The sequence below is a fragment of the Acanthochromis polyacanthus genome, chromosome 19, assembly GCF_021347895.1.
Source record: "Acanthochromis polyacanthus isolate Apoly-LR-REF ecotype Palm Island chromosome 19, KAUST_Apoly_ChrSc, whole genome shotgun sequence".
Lineage (NCBI taxonomy): Eukaryota > Metazoa > Chordata > Actinopteri > Pomacentridae > Acanthochromis > Acanthochromis polyacanthus.
Window position 1 is genome coordinate 28,767,098 of NC_067131.1, and position 20,109 is coordinate 28,787,206.

Below are 20,109 nucleotides of genomic sequence, written 5' to 3' on the forward strand. Positions count from 1 at the left end.
TGACTTTCCTCTTTCAAGGCGCATCCGCTTCACTTCCGGTTAGGCTTGGTCGTCTTGTGCATAGACAGACTGCGCATAGACGCCAGCGCCGCCATCTTGAAACGGTGCAAGCGGAGGCAGCGGCGCATACATAGACATCTACGAAGACAAGAGGTACTGCTGAATCTCAAAGTGGAATTATTCGCTGAATTTTGAACCGATTGCCAAACTGTTTTTTTTTTAGAAACGTCACACGTGTAGCTACTATACAAGCTGCTCGGATATTTTTTACAATGCTGGTTTTGCCACTCAACACTTAAGCTACACACTATCTCCCTCTGACTCCAGCATAGTTATTTAAAGATGCCGGACTTCTGTTCAGCTTATGGATGCTCTAATGAGCGCTGTAAGGAAACAAGAGCTCGTGGGATTACTTTTCACAGGTAAGGTGTATGTAAGGATAATATATTGTTAGCAGGTTGTCATAGCTAGAGTGAAATAAACGCAGACAAGAAGGATAGAAGTTAATCCCATCAGGTCCGCGTCTGGCTTCTACCCATGATCTAACAGCTCTCTACATCATCCTGTGTATTACTCAGCTGCTTACCGGTGAAATAACTAATCTGGGAAAATGTTTTGTTTAAAATTCGATGTTATGAATCTAGCGTTCCTAGCAACAGCCTGTTACAAAGAAAAAAACAGACTTACTGCAGTAACTGGTGGGTTAGAATACAGCATCTGATACATCTAATAATCGCCCTGACCTATGATGGAATTATTTTTGTTGTAGACAATTCTTTATCTCTGGCTACTTTTCTCACATGTTTAAGGTTTCCCAAAGACAGCAGTTTAAGGAGACAATGGGAGCTGGCAGTGAGACGGAAAGGTTTTGTGCCAACTAAGAGGTCCGTGCTCTGCAGTGAGCACTTCAAGGCAGAGGACTTTGACAGGACGGGGCAAATTGTCCGTCTGAGGGAGGGAGTCAAACCATCTGTCTTTAACTTCCCATCTTATTTACAAAAGGTGTGTGTGTGATTTGGATAAATAATTCATACATTTCTATGATTCACGTGTCCAAAGCTACTTAATGCCACACTTTTTAAAACTTTTCTTTTCTGTCTGCATGTTTAGGAATTAAGTACAGTACACTTTCTGACGCTAAAAACTTCCTTAAAATGTTGTTTATGTTTCTTACATTTTAGAAAGTACGATCAAGGAAAACAAAAACTTCGCAGAAAGCAGAAGAGAGCCTGCCAGTGGACTTGCCTCAGCATTCCTGTAAAGCTGAACCTCTTTCTAATGTTGTGAGTATTTGCATGGAATATTTTTCGAACACAGGAGAGCGTCAAGGCCCTGGTCGTATTAAGACGTATTTGCTCTCTGACACTCATTTTAGACACACTGAAATACATGAATATACATGAAAATATACTGTAGTTGTATATATGTCCCAGTAACTGAGACACTCATATCCAAGGTGCGAACAGTGGGACTGAGGGATGAACGTAAAAATGTGGGCCTGCTACATCAGTGAGTGATGAGTTCTAAGCATCACTATATGTTTTCATCCCTTGTTTCACTAGGACCACAATTATGCCTTACCTGCTTCTCCCACTCTTCTCAAGGCCAGACTTAATGAAGCTCTGGCTAGAGTGGAAAGTCTGGAGCGTGAGAAGAGAAACAGCATGCTCCGGGAGCGAAGGGTGAAGAAAAATGTTCGTGCTCTTCTCAAGGATCTTCGGGAAAAAAACATCATAAATGAAGAGCTTAAAGACAGGCTTGAATACTACTCAGGTAAAACGTAAATACTAATTAGAATATTTTGTATTAGTACATTACATTTATAGTCTATGTTAAACTGTCTTCCTTAATTTTTAAAGGGGACTTACTAATGAATTTGTGCTTACTGAATTTCAGATCTTCGGTTAGACCTCTTGGCAATGAAGGGCCATGAGTACACCAGAGAGCAGAGGGAGTTTGCCCTCACGCTACACCTTCATGGCCCAAAGGCATATAATTTCCTGAGAGAGTCTCAGCATCTTCCTCTCCCACATCCCCATACGTTGCAACGGTAATCTTCATGTTCAACATACAGTGCCTATCATAAGTATTCACCCCCTTTGATGTTTTACCCTTTTATTGCTTTCATAAATCAATCATGGTCAATAAAATTTAGCTTTTTTAACAAAGACATTTATTGGCAAAAACTTTAATGTCAAAGTGAAAACAGATTTCTATAAAGTAATGTTAATGAAAGAAAATTATATAAATGAAAATAATTGTTTGCATAATTATCACCCCCTTCAAGTCAGTATTTAGTAGATGCACCTTTGGCTGCAATCACAGCAGTGAGTCTGTGTGGATAGGTCTCAGTCAGTCTTGCACATCTGCCCACTGCAATTTTGCTCCATTCTTCTTTGCAAAACTGCTCAAGCTCTGTCAGGTTGTGCTGGTATCGGGCATGAACAGCCCTTTTCAAGTCCAGCCTCAAATTCTCTATAGGATTGAGGTCTGGGCTTTGACTCGGCCACTCCAGAACATTTACCTGGTTCTTTTTTAACCATTCCTGTGTCGCTTTTGCAGTATGTTTTGGATCATTGTCTTGCTGGAAAATAAATCTTCTCCCAAGACGTAGTTCTCTTGCAGACTGAAAAAGATTGTCCCCCAGGATTTCAGTGTATTTTGCAGCATTCATTCTGCCCTCTATCTTTACAAGCCTTCCAGGTCCAGTTGCTGAGAAACATCCCCACAGCATGATGCTGCCACCACCATGCTTCACAGTGGGGATGGTGTGTTTTTGGTGATGTGCAGTGTTTGGTTTCTGCCAAACATGATGTCTTGTCTGATGGCCAAAAAGCTCAGTTTTGGTCTCATCAGACCAAAGAATCTTCTTCCACTTGACCATGGAGTCTTCCACGTGCTTTTTGGCAAACTCTAGTCCAGATCTAATATGACTTTTCTTCAACAGTGGCTTTCTCATTGCCACTCTCCCATAAAGCTTTGACCGGTGAAGAACCCGGGCAGCAGTTGCTACATGCACAGTCTCTCCCATCTCAGCAGCTGAAGCTTGTAACTCCTTCAGAGTAGTTGTAGGGGTCTTGGTGGCTTCTCTCACTAGTCTCCTACTTGTAGGTCGCTCAGTTTATGAGGGCGGCCTGATCTAGGCAGATTCACACAAGTGCCATATTCCTTCCATTTCTTGATAATTGATTTCACTGAACTCTGGGGGATGTTCAGTGCCTTGGAAATGTTTTTGTAACCATCCCCTGAATTGTACTTCTCAATAACCCTTTCCCTGAGTTGCTTAGAGTGTTCTTCTGTCTTCATGGTGTAATGGTAGCCAGGAATACTGATCAGCCACTCTCTGGACCCTTCAGACACAGGTGTTTTACAACTCAATCACTTGAAACACACCCACACCACTCAGGTGATCTTCATTTCACTAATTGTGAGACTATTGGCAACAATTTGATGGACCTCTATTGAATTAGACCATTAAATTAAAAAGGGGGTGAATAATTAGGCACACAATTATTTTTATTTATATAATTTTCTTTCATTAACATTACTTTCTAGAAATCTGTTTTCACTTTGACATTAAAGAGTTTTTTTCCAATAATTTTTTTGTTAAAAAAGCTAAATTTTATTGACCATGATTGATTTATGAAAGCAATAAAAGGGTAAAACATCAAAGGGGGTGAATACTTATGATAGGCACTGTATAGGTGCAGAGAGTTATGAAATTCAAGTTGTTGTGTGTAGTTGTGTGGCTGTCACATACATGGACCACTTTAGTCGTATGGACTATATTTTGTGACAAACAGTGGAAATTACTGATTTACAAGCTCACATCATATCATACACTGTGTTCAGATACATTTTGAACTTTCAGACATGCTATTTTCTGTTTTTGTTTTTTTGGTAAGGGTTATAGTGGTCAAATTACTACATTTTTTCCTCAAAGGTGGCTGACTTCAGTTGATGCCAAGCCTGGCCTCAATAAGACAACGGTGGACATGCTGGGAAGAAGATGTGAGAAAGACCAGACCAAAGATCATCACACTGAGACATCAGAGTGGCAGCACAAGGAACAAACTGTGCAAAACAGTTCTCTTCTAGGGGTACTAGGTCAATGAAATGCTTGTAAATACTCTTGTACATAGTTTTCTGGGAGGATTGTTTATGTTCTTGTTCCTTGAATATTTCAGTTCTTTGGCTAACAATGCTAATGATGATGATAGTGATATAATAGTAATAGTAGTAGTAATAATAACGATAAAAATAATAGTAATAATAGCAGTAATAATAGTAATAATAATAATTGATATAATAGTAATAGTAGTAGTGATAATGATAATAGCAATAATAGTAGTAATAATAATAATTCCAGTAACTGTAATATAAAAATAATAATCATACAATATTATAGGAATATAATGATAATTATATGAATAGCAATAACAGTAATACAGTAGTAATACAATAATACCAAAATAATAATTGTACTCCAATGCAATGTAAAGCTGTAAATGTAAAGTCAATAAAAACCTGAGCACATCTGAACGTTTTCTGTTTGTTTTTTCTATTTGTCTATCTATCTATCATGTCTGGCATTTGTTACAAGCAAACCCCGTCAAAATTGCTTGAGAACTTAGCGATTTATGACAACTTTAATTGTATAAGCACATCATTCCTCTATGGAAGTAATGCATTGTAGGAGCGAGTGGGCGGCCGCAGTCAATCTATGTATAGACCCTTTATTTGTTTACAAACATTGTGACGTTTTTGTGGGCGGGGCTTATGCTGGAGGCAAAAGCGGAGCGAGAAGTCAAGCCGGTGTTGTGCCAAGGTACTTACCCCCGATAGGAAGTGTATCCCCTGTCCACGGGAGCGCGCACGTCAAGCGCTATAAGGATGGAATTTTACGGTATAAAATGGCAAATGCTATTATGCATATTGTTGTATGGATGAGTGAGTGTTATCTTATTTCAGTTTTGTTTTGTTTGAGAGTACAAAATGTATCTATCAAAATAAACAAGTCCGTTTTTTGAAATTCTTGAAGTTGTCGAACTGTCGTCATTTATTACACTGTGCAGCGCCGTGAAGAAAAGCTCTTCCAAAGGATCTATACTCTTCACAAGTAATGCTTTATCTCTCTTCATACCATGGTCATACGCTGAGCTTTGACTGCTCTTTGGGATACTTTTTCTTCGATTAGCCTGCTACTGCAATGTACGATCATCCGGAAGTTGTGTCCACACTTTCAAAATAATAGCACGTATCCATGAAAAACGTAAGGACTCGACCTAAAAGTAAGACAACTCCAAACACAAGCTTGTAAACAATTGTATTTTTTGAGACACAGTTTGAACACTAACTTTAAAGCTCTGCCAGCACAATGGTAATAATAATAATAATAATAATAATATCACTGCTGCATTTTAGTATATTACTCGCACTATTACGACTGCATTTTTCACTGGAAATGTTATTCATAAGAAATTAAAGACAGCCTTATCAATGGTATTTCTAATTCCACGTTTTCTTTGCATATATAAACCTGGCAACCGTTTGATGTGCATTTTTACCACCCCTGAAAATGAAAAATGAAAAAAAAATAATAATATTGGTGCAGTTCATTAGCTATGTTTCATTTGCTATGTTTTGTTTTTCATCAGAATATGCAGATTAACCACAGTTCAATTCAGGCTCACAGAAAAATTATTGAAGGGGATGCAGATAATTACAACCATATTTTTTAACCTGCAAAAACTGTGTCCCTCTTCCTGCTTGGCCATGTCAAACCATGAACTACCCTCAGAACCATTTTTATGGTTATTTCATGGTCATTTCTAATAAAGCCTAAAACAATGGAGAGTTTGCACAGGTAAACTCTATTTGATCCTAAGATACAAGGGGGGTACAAATTATTTCAGACCATATCTTGCCTGCAAAAATCTGTACCCCCCTTCAGAATGGTCAAATCATTAACTACAATCATAACATTTATTTTGTGGTCATTTCTGATCAAGCCTGATAATATTGGAGACTTTGAATGGACTAGCTCATTTCTATCCTAAGTTACGGGGGGGGTACAAATTATTTCAGCCCATATCTGGCCTGCCTGCAAAAATCTGTATCCCCCCTTCAAACGGGTCAAATCATTAACTACCATCCTAACATTTATTTTGTGGTCATTTCTGATCAAGCCTGATAATACTGGAGACTTTGAATGGACTAGCTCATTTCTATCCTAAGTTACGGGGGGGTACAAATTATTTCAGCCCATATCTGGCCTGCCTGCAAAAATCTGTATCCCCCCTTCAAACGGGTCAAATCTTTAACTACCATCCTAACATTTATTTTGTGGTCATTTCTGATCAAGCCTGATAATACTGGAGACTTTGAATGGACTAGCTCATTTCTATCCTAAGTTACGGGGGGGTACAAATTATTTCAGCCCATATCTGGCCTGCCTGCAAAAATCTGTATCCCCCCTTCAAACGGGTCAAATCATTAACTACCATCCTAACATTTATTTTGTGGTCATTTCTGATCAAGCCTGATAATACTGGAGACTTTGAATGGACTAGCTCATTTCTATCCTAAGTTACAGGGGGGTACAAATTATTTCAGCCCATATCTGGCCTGCCTGCAAAAATCTGTATCCCCCCTTCAAACGGGTCAAATCTTTAACTACCATCCTAACATTTATTTTGTGGTCATTTCTGATCAAGCCTGATAATACTGGAGACTTTGAATGGACTAGCTCATTTCTATCCTAAGTTACGGGGGGGTACAAATTATTTCAGCCCATATCTGGCCTGCCTGCAAAAATCTGTATCCCCCCTTCAAACGGGTCAAATCATTAACTACCATCCTAACATTTATTTTGTGGTCATTTCTGATCAAGCCTGATAATACTGGAGACTTTGAATGGACTAGCTCATTTCTATCCTAAGTTACAGGGGGGTACAAATTATTTCAGCCCATATCTGGCCTGCCTGCAAAAATCTGTATCCCCCCTTCAAACGGGTCAAATCTTTAACTACCATCCTAACATTTATTTTGTGGTCATTTCTGATCAAGCCTGATAATACTGGAGACTTTGAATGGACTAGCTCATTTCTATCCTAAGTTACGGGGGGGTACAAATTATTTCAGCCCATATCTGGCCTGCCTGCAAAAATCTGTATCCCCCTTCAAACGGGTCAAATCATTAACTACCATCCTAACATTTATTTTGTGGTCATTTCTGATCAAGCCTGATAATACTGGAGACTTTGAATGGACTAGCTCATTTCTATCCTAAGTTACAGGGGGGTACAAATTATTTCAGCCCATATCTGGCCTGCCTGCAAAAATCTGTATCCCCCCTTCAAACGGGTCAAATCTTTAACTACCATCCTAACATTTATTTTGTGGTCATTTCTGATCAAGCCTGATAATACTGGAGACTTTGAATGGACTAGCTCATTTCTATCCTAAGTTACGGGGGGGTACAAATTATTTCAGCCCATATCTGGCCTGCCTGCAAAAATCTGTATCCCCCCTTCAAACGGGTCAAATCATTAACTACCATCCTAACATTTATTTTGTGGTCATTTCTGATCAAGCCTGATAATACTGGAGACTTTGAATGGACTAGCTCATTTCTATCCTAAGTTACAGGGGGGTACAAATTATTTCAGCCCATATCTGGCCTGCCTGCAAAAATCTGTATCCCCCCTTCAAACGGGTCAAATCTTTAACTACCATCCTAACATTTATTTTGTGGTCATTTCTGATCAAGCCTGATAATACTGGAGACTTTGAATGGACTAGCTCATTTCTATCCTAAGTTACGGGGGGGTACAAATTATTTCAGCCCATATCTGGCCTGCCTGCAAAAATCTGTATCCCCCCTTCAAACGGGTCAAATCATTAACTACCATCCTAACATTTATTTTGTGGTCATTTCTGATCAAGCCTGATAATACTGGAGACTTTGAATGGACTAGCTCATTTCTATCCTAAGTTACAGGGGGGTACAAATTATTTCAGCCCATATCTGGCCTGCCTGCAAAAATCTGTATCCCCCCTTCAAACGGGTCAAATCTTTAACTACCATCCTAACATTTATTTTGTGGTCATTTCTGATCAAGCCTGATAATACTGGAGACTTTGAATGGACTAGCTCATTTCTATCCTAAGTTACGGGGGGGTACAAATTATTTCAGCCCATATCTGGCCTGCCTGCAAAAATCTGTATCCCCCCTTCAAACGGGTCAAATCTTTAACTACCATCCTAACATTTATTTTGTGGTCATTTCTGATCAAGCCTGACAATACTGGAGACTTTGAATGGACTAGCTCATTTCTATCCTAAGTTACGGGGGGGTACAAATTATTTCAGCCCATATCTGGCCTGCCTGCAAAAATCTGTATCCCCCCTTCAAACGGGTCAAATCTTTAACTACCATCCTAACATTTATTTTGTGGTCATTTCTGATCAAGCCTGATAATACTGGAGACCAAACATTTTTCTCAGAATAACAAGAGAAAGACTTACAAAAAGAAAAATACCAAGACCAGTAGGCACATTGTGTTTAATTTTGGCTAAGGTATTGTATAGCCACCTGAAAAGGATCAAATATTTATTCTGTAGAAAGGACAATGAACATTTTCTACTTGGGGTGGGTTGTGAAGTTACATACATTTTCTTTACAAACTAAAAGTTGAAATAAATTAAGTGAAAAAAAAAAAAACTTCAATGAAAACAACACTCTCACTGTACATGAACATAACTTAAAAGCAACAGAACACATTTCCTGAACTATATACATGAGGCACTGTTAATTATCACACACACGCAACACACAGGAAGACTTGGTCTATTGGTGGACCTTCGACGCAGACATGATGGAACCACCTCAAACAGGCCTCACACTGAATCTGGAAAAAAATTTGCATGCATGAAATAGGTTGTCCTTCTTTTCTACAATAAATTGCAATTTTTATTTGATGACACATTCTCTCACCCAGTTGATTTCTGTCTCTCGCTCTTCTTCCCCACAGGAAAAGCATATGTCTGTCAGGTCATCTAAAACAAAGAAAATAGTATTTTTTGGTCACCATTGTCTATTTATTCAGATTTCCATACTTGTAGTGTAATCACAGAGTTGTTTGAGAATGTTTATTTCTTAAAAGGAAAATTCATTGGATAACAATTTACTATTTTATATATTATTTACCAGTCTCAAGGAGGAGTGTGACTGCAATTTTCATCCTGTGTGTGTTGATGTCTTGTTTTGTCGATGGGAAATCTACAGTTTGTTTTTCCAACAGTTTTTCTGCAAACTGAAAAGACAAATTTCTAGAGCTGTAAGCTTAGGTTTAAAAGTTCATTCATGCACAGCATAAATCAGAGCCATAAATCTAGTGTCAGTAAATAACTTTTGGTGTTAAAGTGTAAATTAACACTTAAAATTATATCTTGGTTGACATTCTTTAATATTACAACACAGTAATGAATAGACAAGGGCACAGTTTCAAATACACCAAAAAACATACTTTCAAAACAAAGACTCCACATGAGGTAACGTCTGGCTGGTTTGGATGTGGGACAGTATCACACTTCCACCTTGAGACTTGGCAGCCCTTCTTCCGCATGAAGGCTCTAAATAAAGATAAGATTAATAATAATAACATGGAAATATTTTAAGTTAGGATAGCAGTTTGGTGTTATCAGTTTTTACAGCATAGATTTTTTCAATTACTTTTGAATAATCATCTATTCATGCTTACTTTCAAGCTGAAATGTTAACAAGCATTCATTACCTTGTTGTTTCCAAACATCTTTGGATGCCTTGCTTCGACTCCCCCATTGGATCAAGGAACAGGGATTTTTTTTCATGTGGGTAGATTACCTAAAAATTATTACAATGAAAAAAGAATATGTTTTCGTTTACTTAATCAAGTGTATAATTATGTATGAAATATGTGCATTTGTATCTATTTGTTCATTTGTTTTATGGTTTGATAGTAAATTATAGATTTTACCGCAAGAGTCCAGTGGTGATGCTCGTTGATAACTCCCACAATTATGTCGTAGTCCAGGGGTTTAATCTAAAATTGAATATGTTTGAGGGAATTAGATTTTCAGGGAACTGTTTTGAATGGTCCAATCATTTACAGCAATTTCATGTAGAGTTTGAGTTATACAAACCTTAAGTCTTTGGGACCTACGATTCCAAATTGCTGTCATTGCAAAAGAATCGATTAATGCTGCCTTCTGGGTGTTCTTTAGATTGTGATCTCTCACAAGGACTGAAAGGTATGCATTTATTGACTGGGAAAAAATGCAAAAAGAAAAAAGCTAATTAAACTGATTGCAATGAAATGTACATCTTTATAGCTGACATAAAAAAAGAGTTAAATTTTATATTTGCTAAAAAAAAATTCAAGATTATTTTACCTCACTTTCCAACTCCATGTCTGCAACAACTCGCTGTATGTCCCAGTAGAACAGCTTGTAGGCTCCAATCTTAGACAGAACCACATGAAAATCCTGTCCTGCCAAGGCATCCTGTACATCTGCCCAAAAGAAAGTGAGTAATAACAAGATTAAGGGTCAACATAGCCCAAAATATAAACATTGAATATTACACAAATTGTTGTTTTCAGAGAAATCATTTAAAGTCCAAGTGTGTTGATTAATATTTGAAAGAAATCTTACATTTCTTTGCAACAGCCTCAGTATATTCTGGAAATCCAGTGTATTCTGGGGCTGAGGATGGTGCAGCTGGGGCTGATGATGCTGCAGCTGTTGCTGAGGATGTGGATGAGGATGGTGCAGCTGGGGCTGATGATGCTGCAGCTGTTGCTGAGGATGTGGATGAGGATGGTGCAGCTGGGGCTGAGGATGGTGCAGCTGGGGCTGAGGATGCTGCAGCTGGGGCTGAGGATGCTGCAGAGGATGGTGCAGCTGTTGCTGAGGATGGTGCAGAGGATGGTGCAGCTGTTGCTGAGGATGGTGCAGAGGATGGTGCAGCTGTTGCTGAGGATGGTGCAGAGGATGGTGCAGAGGATGGTGCAGAGGATGGTGCAGAGGATGGTGCAGAGGATGGTGCAGAGGATGGTGCAGCTGTTGCAGAGGATGGTGCAGCTGTTGCAGAGGATGGTGCAGCTGTTGCAGAGGATGGTGCAGCTGTTGCAGAGGATGGGGCAGCTGTTGCAGAGGATGGGGCAGCTGTTGCAGAGGATGGGGCAGCTGTTGCAGAGGATGGGGCAGCTGTTGCAGAGGATGGGGCAGCTGTTGCAGAGGATGGGGCAGCTGTTGCAGAGGATGGGGCAGCTGTTGCAGAGGATGGGGCAGCTGTTGCTGAGGATGGGGCAGCTGTTGCTGAGGATGGGGCAGCTGTTGCTGAGGATGGGGCAGCTGTTGCTGAGGATGGGGCAGCTGTTGCTGAGGATGGGGCAGCTGTTGCTGAGGATGGGGCAGCTGTTGCTGAGGATGGTGCAGCTGTTGCAGAGGATGGGGCAGCTGTTGCAGAGGATGGGGCAGCTGTTGCAGAGGATGGGGCAGCTGTTGCAGAGGATGGGGCAGCTGTTGCAGAGGATGGGGCTGAGGATGGTGCAGCTGTTGCTGAGGATGGGGATGAGGATGCTGCAGCTGGGGCTGAGGATTTTATTTTTGTACCCCAGTGGGGCACTCTGGGGGCATCTTCGACAGTTAACTTTAGCTGATCCACATTTATCTTTCTGAAAATGGACCCTTTTTCATCCTTCAGGTCCACACTTTTGCCCTGGATAGCCAAAATTGTAAAGGGACCTAAAAAGTTGGCTTCCAACTTTCCTCCTTTTCGCTGTTGGCTCCGAATGTTTTCCCTATAGACTTTATCCCCAACTTTGAAGTCTGGTGAAACGTGGCTTGTTTTGCCTTTTACTTTTGCATGGCCTTTGGCAAGATTGCCCCTTACAGCCTCCATTAGCTCCTGCTGGTGGTTGATGTCCTGTGACAGATCTTCCTGGCCCACCACAGCTTCCACAGTGGCATCAACCTTTGAGTTAAAAGAGATTGCTTTCCGTCATAGTTAATTCTTAGAACCCCAGGATCCCCCAACTGGGGGACATTGAGAGTCAGCTGGCAAACACATAGTAATATAATGCTCTAATTACAAAGGAACATAGTGATGTTGTATATCAAATTAAACAGCAGAACCTGGGCTACAGGACTATATAAGCCATTTTTACTAAAGTTTCTCAAATTTTGTTCTATTTTATAATATTAAAGTCAGTCTTTGCAGAGATAATGTTTTTATGCTGTTTTATGGTCTGATGAAGGTTTAGAGCTTCAGCTCCATCATTTTTAAAGGGATATTTATTTTATTATATTTATTTATTTTTTTTCCAGGCAAACCTAAATTTATTTAATATGAATGTGTGCCATTTTCATTTACTCTTCACCAGTATCACATATGCTCGTATAAGCAACTCTCAACAAATCTCAAAAGTGTTCCCTTTACTATGACACCAAAACTATTCAAATAGAGCTTGTGGTTTCAGAGATATATCCATTTTTAGTACGAGTACGAGTATGCAACTTTTGAGCTGAAAACTAATAAATAGGGTCAGGGTTTTAAAATCAAAGGGAGTTTTCCATCTCTCTTAATAGTACCTTCCCTTAGTAAATGTCATTGATGGAAGTTGTGACCATAAACATACCATGTAGTGTTCTGGAATCTGAGAAGGATACCGCGCTTCTCGACCAAACATCAAATAGTAGGGGGAGTATTTTGTTGTCATCTGTTTCTTCGTTCGAAGACCAAACATGACCGCATCAAGGAACTCATCCCATTTGTCCGGTCTCTCCCCCACCAGTTTGCTGAGGGCTCTGAACAACAATGAGACATTTAAAATACTGTCATCATAATAATGACAACAACAACAACTATATCTGATAGGAGTTATATTTCTCCATATAAAAGCTCAGTGGAGCACCATGTAAGAAGTAAAAATTAACACATTTTCAAGTACAACATTTTTTAAGTTAATAAACTTTTAGTTTGATGGGGTTTTTTTTTTAAATCAAAAGTTACACTCTTTCATTGAATATTATGTGTTTATTAGTTAAACCTTTCCAAATTAATGTGGGTTGAGTCTTTTATTCCATCTCTAAATACAGGGATATAGTTGAGACATAGCACAACAGGTGCTGTAAAGCAAATTAAAGTTTCATAGTATGCAGCTGTCAACAGGCTCGCAAGGTGGCAAGTTAAGTGGTCTAGTAAAAAAAGCATTCACCTCTGAACTGTCCCATTCATCTTTTCAACCAAACCATTTGTCTGGGGGTGGTAAGGTGAACATAGGCTTCGCTTTATTCCAAGTAATTCACATACTCTTGAATTGATCTAAAGAAAAACAGAGAAAAATAAGGACAATATTCTTTTTTTTTTTTTTTGCATGTTCATAACTTCCCTAAAATAGGAAGATATAAGAAACAAAAAACAAAATAATGCCATATTCTGTAAAGTGAACCATAATAGTGTAACAGTTGCTTAAAAAAGTAACATGCAGCATTAATGTTGGCAATTTGTTATATACTACTCACGGCATTGACAAATTCTTTCCCTTGGTCAGTCAGAATTCTTTTCGGAGACTCGAACTGGTGCACAAATTTGATGATGCACTGCGACACCTCACTTGCTGCCTTTGACTTCAAAGGATAAGCCTGGGGCCATTTTGTGAAATAATCGATCATTACACAAATGTATTGATGCCCACTCTCTGTTTGTGTCAATTTACCAATGAGGTCCATCCCCATCAATTCAAATGGTTCAGTAACCTAAAATACAGTAAAAAGAAAAGTTCCCATTAAAATTGTGTTCTCCTAGTATCTGCTTACTTTCCATGTCCCGCACTGTCTTTTTCAAATGCAAAATAGATAAATGTATTAACATAAAACTTTTCAACAAACTGCCAGTCCCTCCAAACACTTAATTTTCTGTGGCTTAGTTTTATGTAAAACTTGTCAAAATACAATCACTGTCAAGGTTTGCAACCCAAAAACTAACAAAAAACAAGGTGGAGAACCCAAGAACAGATTAAACACAAAAGGCTTTACTTTAAACTAACAAAAAAGGATCCAAAAGAGTTCAAAATACAAAACAAAATCTTTTACAAAGTAACAAATCAAAGTAGTCACTGAGAAGCTCAAACCAAAGTACAAACTCACAAGAGAACGGTGGAGAGAACACTGGAGACATAGCGACAAGGAAAACTAATGACCCAACAAAGACAACAGAGAACACAGGGAACTAAAGACATTGGGGAAACATCAAGCACAGGTGAGACAATCACACAGGCGGAGGGAATCATCATCAGAGGCACACAGAAGGGAGGGCAGGAAAACACAAGAAACGCAGGGGTTTCAAAATAAAACAGGAAACACATAGCATGAACACAAAATGGTTAATTTCACAAAAAAGCAGGAACAGAGTCAAAGCAGCATAAAGGCAACACAAGAAGTCTAAACATGGAACACAATATAAAATAATTGAATAACTCAAAACAAGGTGAATCATAACAATAACTTGGATAACAAACCTTTATTGGTGTGTATTCAGCTGGCTTCTTAATGGAGATACCACTTGCCTGGCAGGCAGAACACTGGGAAACCTGATGATTAAAAATGATGTTGATATGACAGTTTATTAAAAAGCACATGCACTGTCGTGAAAAAAGGGTTGATCTTGTCCTTTAATTTTTCACACTTGAATAATACATCATTTTTATTTTTTTAACTTACCCACTTATTTATGTCCACTGACATCCCTGGCCAGTAAAACCTCATGGATATGGCATCCCTAGTTTTAGTTTGGCCGCAGTGGGCCCCAGTCGGGCTGGCATGGAAATTGTCAAAGATGTTGTTTGCCTCCTCTGCCCCTGAGACAACTTTTGTCCTGCGAGCTTTAGCAGTGCCCTTGTGACGCCAGTAGTACAGTTTGTCTTCTAAACAGAAGCATCAATCAATCAATCAATCAATCAATCAATCAATCAATCAATCAATCAATCAATCCTTATCTTAGATTAGGATTAAATGTTAATTTATAGGCAAAATTTTTCATAAATATATATATATATATATATATATATATATATATATATATATATACACGCATACATATATATATATACATATATATATATATATATATATATATATATATACAGTGCCTTGTGAAAGTATTTGGCCCCCTTGAACTTTTCAACCTTTTGCCACATTTCAGGCTTCAAACATAAAGATATAAAATTTAAATTTTTGTCAAGAATCAACAACAATTGGGGCACAATCGTGAAGTGGAACGAAATTTATTGGATATTTTATACTTTTTTAACAAATAAAAACCTGAAAAGTGGGGTGTGCAATATTATTCGGCCCCTTTACTTTCAGTGCAGCAAACTCACTCCAGAAGTTCAGTGAGGATCTCTGAATGATCCAATGTTGTCCTAAATGACTGATGATGATTAATAGAATCCACCTGTGTGTAATCAAGTCTCCGTATAAATGCACCTGCTCTGTGATAGCCTCAGGGTTCTGTTTAAAGTGCAGAGAGCATCATGAAGCCCAAGGAACACACCAGGCAGGTCCGAGATACTGTTGTGGAGAAGTTTAGAGCCAGATTTGGATACAGAAAGATTTCCCAAGCTTTAAACATCTCAAGGAGCACTGTGCAAGCAATCATATTGAAATGGAAGGAGTATCAGACCACTGCAAATCTACCGAGACCCGGCCGTCCCTCTAAACTTTCACCTGGAACAAGGAGAAGACTGATCAGAGATGCAGCCAAGAGGCCCATGATCACTCTGGATGAACTGCAGAGATCTACAGCTGAGGTGGGAGAGTCTGTCCATAGGACAACAATCAGTCGTACACTGCACAAATCTGGCCTTTATGGGAGAGTGGCAAGAAGAAAGCCATTTCTCAAAGATATCTATAAAAAGTCTGGTTTGAAGTTTGCCACAAGCCACCTGGGAGACACACCAAACATGTGGAAGAAGGTGCTCTGGTCAGATGAAACCAAAATCCAACTTTTTGGCCACAATGCAAAACGATATGTTTGGCGTAAAAGCAACACAGCTCATCACCCTGAACACACCATCCCCACTGTCAAACATGGTGGTGGCAGCCTCATGGTTTGGGCCTGCTTCTCTTCAGCAGGGACAGGGAAGATGGTTAAAATTGATGGGAAGATGAATGGAGCCAAATATAGGACCATTCTGGAAGAAAACCTGTTGGAGTCTGCAAAAGACCTGAGACTGGGACGGAGATTTATCTTCCAACAGGACAATGATCCAAAACATAAAGCCAAATCTACAATGGAATGGTTGACAAATAAACGTATCCAGGTGTTAGAATGGCCAAGTCAAAGTCCAGACCTGAATCCAATGGAGAATCTGTGGGCAGAGCTGAAGGCTGCTGTTCACAAACGCTCTCCATCCAACCTCACTGAGCTTGAGCTGTTTTGCAAGGAAGAATGGGCAAGAATTTCAGTCTCTCGATGTGCAAAACTGATAGAGACATACCCCAAGCGACTTGCAGCTGTAATTGCAGCAAAAGGTGGCGCTACAAAGTATTAATGCAAGGGGGCCGAATAATATTGCACGCCCCACTTTTCAGGTTTTTATTTGTTAGAAAAGTTTAAAATATCCAATAAATTTCATTCCACTTCACGATTGTGTCCCACTTGTTGTTGATTCTTGACAAAAAATTAAAATTTTATATCTTTATGTTTGAAGCCTGAAATGTGGCGAAAGGTTGAAAAGTTCAAGGGGGCCGAATACTTTCACAAGGCACTGTATATATATATTTATACATATATAAATTTATATATAGATGGATAGATACATACATAGCATATTTATGAATAATCCAAATAAAACAATAAAATATAGGTTATAATAAAACATAGATAATGTTACTTGGTACCATTTTAATAATTTTAATTATATATTAAATATATTGTTAGTACAAAGCTTTATTCATGTACTACTTAGAAAAATAACATATGTGAACCATAAAATTAAGATACAACTTTATGGTTCAGGTATGTTATTTTTCCAAGTAGTACATGAAAAAAGGTTTGTAATAACAATATATTTAATATATAATTAAAATGAGTCTACCAAATAACAATATTATTATTTGGACATTTTTATTCTGTCAAAATTAATAGAACTACAGCTTTTCTGGAAAAACCTGTGAGAGTATCCTGCCTGTGTTAAGGGAGCAAGGCTTTGAGATATATAATCAGCAGTGCTGATGAATTTAAAACAACAAAAACTGAGTAAAAAACGCCACAAATGGTCCATAGCAGTTTTGGCATGTAGTGGTATTTTTAACTGTTTTCTTAGTGAGGTAAATAAATTGACTAGAAAATTCTGAGAATCGGCGCACTATCGGTGTTCGTTGTAGGCCAGGGGTCGGCAAGTAGATGTGGCTTCGGGGCCTAAATGTTTGTAAACAATCGAACAGCGGGCCAACCTGGCAGCTGGCAGTGACACTTTTTGTGGCACCGCTGCCGTGCCACGGTTAATGCCACTGTGCAGTGACACTTTTTGTGGCACCGCTGCCGTGCCACGGTTAATGCCACTGTGCAGTGACACTTTTTGTGGCACCGCCACGGTGCCACGGTTAATGCCACTGTTTGGGCGAGATGCCACTGCTGCAGCGGCATTTCCAGTGGCCTCTGGAGATGCCACCAGAGGTGCCACGGTTAATGTCACTGTTTAGGCTATTTCTCTCTAAATATTACAATGAAATGACCATGTCCTGCACTTCTATTGCATAATAAAGTTGGACAATTTGAACGACGGACTCAGGAGGAACTTCTTCAAAATCTATGTGCTTTACAAGACCGATAAAATGATGGTGACGTTTTCTTCGTACGCCATTGCTAGTCCATGCTGGCTCATTCACACTTGTAAAATCGTAAGGACAGTCTTACCTTCAACTTCGTATAGGCCAGCCTTTCTGCGAAGAAGTAGTTTGTCCCTCTTGCTGAAAGACTGGGGATATACCTGCTTAGTTTTGTACTGCAGAATATGGAAATAATCCGTGGGGTCCATTGCATTGAGTTTGTCGACAGTACATTTGTTGGCTTAACCTCTGACCTTAACTGATTTGCATGATTGATGATGAAGGTATTACGTGACCTATGGCATGACATGGCGTGACAGTAACCCTGACGACAGGTGGATGAAGATAAAAACACTAAAAAGAGACAAAGATACCGAATGATATGAGTTTTCTATCCTAGGCAGTGAACAAAATAAAAAATTGTGAAAAACAATAAAATGAGAGTTCAGGGTTTGTGCATAATGTGCATTAAAAATATGCAAAGAAGTGAGCAAACCTGTACACACTCTCCAGTATTATCAGGCTTGATCAGAAATGACCACAAAATAAATGTTAGGATGGTAGTTAAAGATTTGACCCGTTTGAAGGGGGGATACAGATTTTTGCAGGCAGGCCAGATATGGGCTGAAATAATTTGTACCCCCCTGTAACTTAGGATAGAAATGAGCTAGTCCAGTCAAAGTCTCCAATATTGTCAGGCTTGATCAGAAATGACCACAAAATAAATGTTAGGATGGTAGTTAAAGATTTGACCCGTTTGAAGGGGGGATACAGATTTTTGCAGGCAGGCCAGATATGGGCTGAAATAATTTGTACCCCCCCCGTAACTTAGGATAGAAATGAGCTAGTCCATTCAAAGTCTCCAGTATTATCAGGCTTGATCAGAAATGACCACAAAATAAATGTTAGGATGGTAGTTAAAGATTTGACCCGTTTGAAGGGGGGATACAGATTTTTGCAGGCAGGCCAGATATGGGCTGAAATAATTTGTACCCCCCCTTAACTTAGGATAGAAATGAGCTAGTCCATTCAAAGTCTCCAGTATTATCAGGCTTGATCAGAAATGACCACAAAATAAATGTTAGGATGGTAGTTAATGATTTGACCCGTTTGAAGGGGGGATACAGATTTTTGCAGGCAGGCCAGATATGGGCTGAAATAATTTGTACCCCCCTGTAACTTAGGATAGAAATGAGCTAGTCCAGTCAAAGTCTCCAATATTGTCAGGCTTGATCAGAAATGACCACAAAATAAATGTTAGGATGGTAGTTAAAGATTTGACCCGTTTGAAGGGGGGATACAGATTTTTGCAGGCAGGCCAGATATGGGCTGAAATAATTTGTACCCCCCCGTAACTTAGGATAGAAATGAGCTAGTCCATTCAAAGTCTCCAGTATTATCAGGCTTGATCAGAAATGACCACAAAATAAATGTTAGGATGGTAGTTAATGATTTGACCCGTTTGAAGGGGGGATACAGATTTTTGCAGGCAGGCCAGATATGGGCTGAAATAATTTGTACCCCCCTGTAACTTAGGATAGAAATGAGCTAGTCCATTCAAAGTCTCCAGTATTATCAGGCTTGATCAGAAATGACCACAAAATAAATGTTAGGATGGTAGTTAATGATTTGACCCGTTTGAAGGGGGGATACAGATTTTTGCAGGCAGGCCAGATATGGGCTGAAATAATTTGTACCCCCCCGTAACTTAGGATAGAAATGAGCTAGTCCATTCAAAGTCTCCAGTATTATCAGGCTTGATCAGAAATGACCACAAAATAAATGTTATGATTGTAGTTAATGATTTGACCATTCTGAAGGGGGGTACAGATTTTTGCAGGCAAGATATGGTCTGAAATAATTTGTACCCCCCTTGTATCTTAGGATCAAATAGAGTTTACCTGTGCAAACTCTCCATTGTTTTAGGCTTTATTAGAAATGACCATGAAATAACCATAAAAATGGTTCTGAGGGTAGTTCATGGTTTGACATGGCCAAGCAGGAAGAGGGACACAGTTTTTGCAGGTTAAAAAATATGGTTGTAATTATCTGCATCCCCTTCAATAATTTTTCTGTGAGCCTGAATTGAACTGTGGTTAATCTGCATATTCTGATGAAAAACAAAACATAGCAAATGAAACATAGCTAATGAACTGCACCAATATTATTATTTTTTTTTCATTTTTCATTTTCAGGGGTGGTAAAAATGCACATCAAACGGTTGCCAGGTT

General features: G+C 39.0%; 2 protein-coding genes across 2 annotated transcripts; one reads left to right on the forward strand and one right to left on the reverse strand.

The window, feature by feature from the left end:
• The first annotated feature begins 49 nt into the window (after positions 1–49).
• Positions 50–4,542, forward strand: LOC110963470 (THAP domain-containing protein 6-like). The gene is made up of 7 exons (XM_051939839.1): positions 50–153; positions 328–422; positions 810–1,002; positions 1,182–1,283; positions 1,563–1,773; positions 1,897–2,050; positions 3,944–4,542. The coding sequence occupies exons 2-7, from the start codon at positions 343–345 to the stop codon at positions 4,113–4,115; spliced, it is 912 nt and encodes a 303-aa protein (XP_051795799.1). The 5' UTR covers positions 50–153; positions 328–342; the 3' UTR covers positions 4,116–4,542.
• Positions 4,543–7,181: 2,639 nt separating this feature from the next.
• On the reverse strand, positions 7,182–13,787 carry LOC110946778 (uncharacterized). The gene is made up of 12 exons (XM_051939820.1): positions 13,571–13,787; positions 13,264–13,370; positions 12,685–12,853; positions 10,697–12,020; positions 10,436–10,554; positions 10,187–10,309; positions 10,021–10,086; positions 9,799–9,887; positions 9,532–9,637; positions 9,213–9,318; positions 9,000–9,061; positions 7,182–8,913 (listed from the first exon to the last, which is right to left on the reverse strand). The coding sequence occupies exons 1-12, from the start codon at positions 13,781–13,783 to the stop codon at positions 8,821–8,823; spliced, it is 2,577 nt and encodes an 858-aa protein (XP_051795780.1). The 5' UTR covers positions 13,784–13,787; the 3' UTR covers positions 7,182–8,820.
• Positions 13,788–20,109: the final 6,322 nt, after the last annotated feature.